Consider the following 6912-nt stretch of genomic DNA (forward strand, 5'->3'; position numbering starts at 1 on the left):
GGCCAAGACTTGTTGGGTCCAAAGTTTATTTCTTTGTATTTTAGATTTTTTTTATTCATTATTATATTATTAATTGTAATTTGAAACTGAAATTGATTAAATGACCAATGCATTTTGGCTCACCCTTTTATTTCAAATTTTATTAAATAATTTTTAAAAATAAAAAATAAAATACAATAAATATGTAAATTAATAAAAAAAATAAAATTTTATAAATAATGTGAAAGTAAATCCTAATTGGTAAAGAAATTAAATCGGTCTTTGAAACTCAAATTTAATTGACTAAGAGTTCAATAGTTATATTAATTTTATAATTCAAGCCTGAAAATCGAACGCTTACAGTTTGCCCCCTGCTTTGGAGAAATTTATGAACAATGAAGAACTATGCGATAAAGTTTTTTCTTTTTCTTTGAACGGTTTAATTCATAAATTACGACAAAGCAACGAGTAAGCATTTTAGCATAGATTTTTATAGGAATTATAAAATTAAGAAAAGTAAAGAACAGAAGTCTGAATTTAAAATGGGTTTCTAAAGATTTATGCAACATTTACCCTTTAAAGTTGTAAAGTTAGCAAAATTTGAACTACCGAATAGCCAATGTTCAGGCTACGCGATACTCAAAGGTTAGTAAATAGCTGATGTGCCAGCCACGAGCAAAAAAAAATATGTTAGTGATAACTGATGTGCTAGCTACGGGAAAGTGAAAAATTAGTTAATAGCTGATGTGCGAGCCATGCAGTTGTGAAGAGTCCGTAAATAGCTGATGTGCCAGCTACATGCATGTTAAGGGAAAGTAAAGAGTTAATGATGATTTAGTAAATAGCCGGTGCACAGGCTATAAGTTAGTGAAGATTTAAGATAGCCATTGTGTAAGCTACCTAATTCGTAACCGTTGCGTAGGTTTTGAATAATGTGGACCGTTGTGTGGGTCAACGAACAAGACCATTGTGTAGGACGAAAATATTATCATGGCCGTTGTGTAGGCTATCCAATTCATAACTGTTGCGTAAGTTACGAGCTTCATAGACCCTTGTGTAGGTCAACGAATATGACCGTTGTGTTGGTCAAAAAGATTTTCATAGCCGTTACGTAAGCTATCCAATTTCATAACCGTTGTGTAAGTTATAAGCTTCGTAGACCGTTGCATAGGTCAACAAATATGATCATTATGTTAGTCAAAGATATTTTTTAGCCGTTGCGTAGGCTATCCAATTTCATAACCGTTGTGTAAGTTATGAGTACCATTGACTTTTGTATGAGCCAATGAATAAGACCATTAAGTAGGTCATAATATTTCCATATACAGATTTTCCATATTATTTTGTATGATTCGGAATGTTCCAAAAGTAAATCAAAAGATGTCGTGTATATGAATGCCCCTAATTTTTTAGAGACAACATGTATGCATGGATATGTGTGAGTGTAAGAACATTGCCCCCAATAGGTTGTCGTTGATGATTCAAATGATCTTTCATTCAGTTTTTTTTTCTTACTTCAAAAGTCTTGACAGATTATCTTCACGCCGCATATATCATTTACTTGCCATGAAATCTTTATTGGTAGCTCAAAATAAGAAATGATATAATTCTTTAAAGTAAAATTGCACGATAATAGATCTTTCAATGTTGTTTCACCTCATTGTCTTGGGCAAAGTTTTTATATTGATCTTTATCTAAGCCGCCCTTTTGCGGGTTTTCAGCTTAGTCAATTTGTGTGCTCCAACTTTTGCCCGAGTCGCCCTTTGCGGGTTTTCAACTTGACGAGCTGCTCTAATTTTTGCTCGAGCCGCCCTTTGCTGGTTTTCGGCTCGATGAGCTTTTGTTTCATTTTATTTTTGTTCACTCTTTTTTTTTTGCTTGAGCCGCCTACAGAGGTTTTCGACTCAACGGGATTTGCTCTAATTTTTGCTTGAGCCGCCCTCTTTGGGTTTTCAACTCAACGAGCTGATCTAATTTTTGCTCGAGTCGCCCTTTGCGGATTTTCAACTCGACGAGCGTTTATTTTATTAATTTTTTTTTCTTTTTATTAATGAGGGAAAATATGCTCAATGATGAAATTTATGATGTAACGGATGACAAAGGAAAAAAAATCAGGTTTGGCAAGATTTTGAATGAAGTAAGTTTAAATTAGAAATTTGGAGGGGGTGGATATTTCATGAGGTAAATTTGTTAGGATAGATGAATGTATGAAAATGATTTTTTTTAATTAACTAGACTTGAACTCAATGAATTGAGTGCCTACGTACCTGCTGTGGCAGGATCAAAGTTAGCGTAGTTCGGCAATAGACTTCCAAAATTTATTTTCAATGGTAGGTTGCGAAAGAAATGGACATATTTGTTTTGTGATTGGACTTGAACTCAATGGTTTGAGTGCCTACGTACCTGCTTTTGCAGGATCAAAGTCCACGTAGTTTGACCACTTTGTGGATAGGGTGGGTGACTTATTTGTTCTAAGTCTTCCCTGATTAATGCATAATACAATACTAAATTAAATGCACTCATATTTAAATATCAATTTGATATGTTTATTTCATTTAATAAGGGTACAATGTTTTAGCAATTTGCACAACCTGCTATTAGTTTGCCCATAAGGGTTTTCAAACTAAATATTTTCTCTCAATCCCTAACTTTTGCCTAAGTTGCTGTTGGATGTAGCAGCCTAGCGGGATAAAGCACACTCTCACTTAAACATAGTATTTATTCAACCTATCCAGTTTGATTGGTTCATTGAATTCATTGCCTTCCACATATGATAGCTTGACAGCTCCTTTTGAGAGGATCTTTTTGACTAAGTATGGACCTTCCTAGTTAGGTCGAAATTTTCCTCTTGGGTCAAATGGAATTGGTCTCGATTGCTTCAACACCAAATCGCCTGTTTTTATTTTGCTTATTTTGACTTCTTGTTGAAAGTTCTGGCAATTCGCCTTTGGTACATGTGGTTATTGAACATTGCTCGCGTTCTTTTCTCGTCCAATGCAGCCAATTGTTCATATCTTGCTCTAGCCTATTCGTATTCTGGGACTTGAGCCTCCAACACCACCCTAAGTGATTGTAATTCAACCTCAACAGGCAAGACAACCTCCATTCCATATACTAAGGAGTATGGGGTTGCACCAGTTGACGTGCTTGCTGTTCTTCTGTACCCGTGTAAGGCGTATGGTAATTTCTTTGACCAATCTCTGTATGTCTCCACCATTTTAGCGAGAATCTTTTTAACATTTTTATTCGCCGCTTCCACTGCTCCATTAGCTTGAGGCCTATACGGTGAAGACTTATGGTGCTCGATCCCATTTTCACGCAATAGTTGTTTCACTTCTGCTTGGAATTGTACTCCATTTTCGCTCACAATATAGTGTGGAATCCCATATCTACATATTAAGTGAGTTTCAATGAATTCAGCCATTTGTTTTGCCCCCAATATCTTGTAGGATTCAGCTTCCACCCATCTTGTAAAGTAATCTATGGCATCCACGATGAATTCGTGACCATTTGATGCGGTCGGGTGAATTTTTCCAATAATATCGATTCCCTAAGCAGAGAAGGGCCATGGCGAAGTAAGACTATGCAATTCTGATGGCGGAATATGGCTTAGATCCCCATGAATTTGACAGTTATGGCACCTTCGAACGAAATGGATGCAATCGGCTTCCATCGTCAACCAAAAATATCCTTATCACATGATTTTACGAGATAATTCCTTACCGTTCATATGAGGTCCACAAACACCCGAATGAACTTCCTCCATAAGTTGTTTGGCTTTTTCTTCATCTATGAACAACAGGTGTAAGTCATGATGACGTTTATATAGTTTTCCATGTAATAAGAAAAATTGTTGAGCCAATTTCTGAATCAAATTTCTATCCTTTGTGGTAGCATCTACTGGATAATGTTTATCTTGCATGAACCTCAAAATATCATGAAACCAAGGCTTTTCATCTTGCGTGATGTCTAATATTCGTGCACCTTGAAAGCATGGAACCTTACTCCTTACCATTACTAGTGGCTTGACAAACAATCTTCCAAGATCGTCCCATACTAAAGCTAATCCAGCTAAAGCATCAGCTATCTGGTTTTCTTCCCTAGGGATATATTTGAATTCAGCTACATCAAAATGTGTCTTGAGAACTTCAGTATATTGGAGATAGGGTTTTAATTTTTCTTCTTTTATTTCCCACTCCTTTCTCACTTGTTTTATTACTAGACTGGAATCTCCAAAAATTTCTGCATGTTTAATTCCTATTGATATCAATGATTCCAATCCAAAAATACAAGCTTCGTATTCAGACATGTTGTTGGTGGCCCAAAAATCTAGCCTTTTGGATAATGGCATCCATTCACCTTCCGGGGAAACCAAAATGACGCCAATACCAGCTCCACTTTTATTTGCAGCACCATCGAAGTACATTTTCCACTTTCCAATATCTATTAGTCTAATGTTTTCATCTGGGAAGGAAAAGTCAATTACTTCACTATCATCTACTGGATTTTGTGCTAGGAAGTCAGCCACAGCTCTCCCCTTAATTACCTTCTTGGGTATGTATTGTATATCAAATTCCGACAGTAGAAGTAACCACCTCCCAAGCTTTCCTATCAGAATGGAGTTCTGTATAAATATCGCATTGGATCAATTTTTGACACCACATCAATTTGGTAATTCATAAAATAGTGTCTTAATTTTTTAGTGAGCCACACAATTGCCAGACACATTTTCTCCATCATTGTATATCTCTATTCATTTTCACTTAATTTTTTACTGAGATAGTATACGGCATGCTCCACATATCCCACGTCTTCTTGTGCTAGCATAGCTCCCATTGCTTGATCCTCTATAGAAAGATACAATGTTAAAGGTTTTCGTGATTTGGGAGGCTTTAGGATCGGAGGATTAGACAAATAGTCTTTGATCTTATCAAATGCTTCTTGACACTGTTTTGTCCATATCATTGGCTGATTCTTTCTTAGCAATTTGAAAATTGGACCACACACGGTTGTTAATTTGGCTATAAATCTGCTGATATATTGCAATCTTCCTAGAAATCCTCTAACCTCAGTTTCCGTCTTTGGGGCCGGCATTTCTTTTATAGCTTTTTCTTTATCGGGATCAATCTTTTTTCCTCTTTGGCTCACCACATATCCTAGTAATTTACAAGATCCCACACCAAAAATACACTTTTTGGGATTTAGTCTAAGGTTGTATTTGATAACCCTATCTAAAAACTTTTCAAGGGCTTCAAAGTATTCCTCTTCAGACTTTGCTTTTACTACCATATCATCGACATAAATCTCCACTTCTTTATGCATCATATCATGAAATAGTGTCGTCACAGCCCGTTGGTAAGTGGCTCCTGCATTCTTTAATCCAAACGGCATAACTTTGTAGCAAAATGTTCCCCATTCAGTAATGAATGATGTCTTGGCTTTATGGATTTGGGCAGTTAGTATTTGATTGTAACCTGAAAAACCATCACAGCAAGCGTACCACAACATTTCTGCAGCTGAGTCAACCAGAACATCAATGTGAGGCAATGAAAAATCATCCTTTGGAGAGGCTTTATTGAGGTCCCTATAATCCACACACATCCTAACTTTTCCATTCTTTTTAGGTACCGGAACAATATTGGCTAGCCACTCTGGATAATCGATCACTTCAAGAAAACCTTCTTTTATTTGTTTTTCTACTTCATTTTTAACTTTTTGTGCCCATTCTGGTTTCATACGCCTAAGCTTTTGTTTGACTGGTTTAACATGGTCATGTGTTGGAATGTAATGTTGAGCAATATCTCGATCTATTCCTGGCATATCTTCATAAGTCCATGCAAAAGCTATTTCTTTTTCTTTTAAAATTCTCTCATGTCTCTCTCTAAATTCAGGAGTGCAATTGCCACCTAAGAGTATTTCCCTAGGATTTTCAATTGTACCCAAATTAAATAAAATGTGTTCCATAGAATTGATATGAAATATGCTATGCAAATAATCTAATGCGCAAATGCTTCCATCAGGAAAAACATCAAACAAATAAACAAAGTTTGCGTTTATTGCATTAAACTTGAAAAGGAATACATCATTGTCATCCATTACATCAGAAAGAAAAACATCATCCTCTAAATCAAGAGGCTTGAACTTATTCATAATGCAGTCCTCCATGGAGATGGTCCCAACTTCATCTTGGATCTCGAGAGCATGGTCTAGACCAATTAACATCTTGTTAATATTCCACTTTTTCTTGGTGCAAACATCCTTGACCGCATCGTTGAAGATTTCCCATCCGGGACACTCCTTTCGCGGTATCATGTTTGCATAATTTTTTCCAGTTCCTTCTTTCACGAATATGCCTTTCTCAGTTTGCATCGCACTTTTGTGAGCATTTCTTTGGTCATAACCGAGTTCATCCTTAGTGTTTTGTCCTCAAAAATCAGGAATTGTGGGAATGCCTTGCTGATTCTTGCCTAATCCAAGGCCAGGGAAGAATTTCATATTCTTCATCATCATGGCAACTTGTGGGTCCATATAGTCTTCATATATCCCACCAACCAAATTAAAACCAGTGATTGGAGGGATTTCTGCTCCTAAATCAACTTTCGAGCATACTGTATCTTCCTCAGCCGAGATGGTAATAACTTCATCATTAAATGGAAATTTAATTTTCTGATGAAGGGTGGAAGGAATCCCTCCCAGAGCATGAAACCATGGTCGCCCAAGCAATAATGCGTAGCTGATTGGTATATCCACCACCATAAACTCCACTACAGATTCAATGGGTCTTACTTTAATGACTGTCTTGAAGGTTCCTTCTACTTGTCTCCTAGACTCATCATATCCCCTTATGATTAACTCCGTTTTCTGTAAGTCATCTTTGGTCATTCCCAACTTTGGTAGTACTTTCAACGGACATACATTTAATGCTGAACTATC

The 6912-nt window shown here is 36.5% G+C and overlaps 2 protein-coding genes across 2 annotated transcripts; both read right to left on the reverse strand.

Annotated features, from left to right (window-relative positions):
• Nucleotides 1–687: 687 nt before the first annotated feature.
• Nucleotides 688–3652, reverse strand: LOC126672487 (uncharacterized). Its single transcript, XM_050366436.1, has 4 exons — nt 3629–3652; nt 3062–3529; nt 2383–2461; nt 688–773 (listed from the first exon to the last, which is right to left on the reverse strand). Exons 1-4 carry the CDS (start codon nt 3650–3652, stop codon nt 688–690), a joined length of 657 nt encoding a protein of 218 aa, XP_050222393.1.
• Nucleotides 3653–3673: 21 nt separating this feature from the next.
• Nucleotides 3674–6348, reverse strand: LOC126672488 (uncharacterized). Its single transcript, XM_050366437.1, has 2 exons — nt 4768–6348; nt 3674–4603 (listed from the first exon to the last, which is right to left on the reverse strand). Exons 1-2 carry the CDS (start codon nt 6346–6348, stop codon nt 3674–3676), a joined length of 2511 nt encoding a protein of 836 aa, XP_050222394.1.
• Nucleotides 6349–6912: the final 564 nt, after the last annotated feature.

This window comes from Mercurialis annua, linkage group LG3 (genome assembly GCF_937616625.2).
Source record: "Mercurialis annua linkage group LG3, ddMerAnnu1.2, whole genome shotgun sequence".
Taxonomy (NCBI): Eukaryota; Viridiplantae; Streptophyta; class Magnoliopsida; order Malpighiales; family Euphorbiaceae; genus Mercurialis; species Mercurialis annua.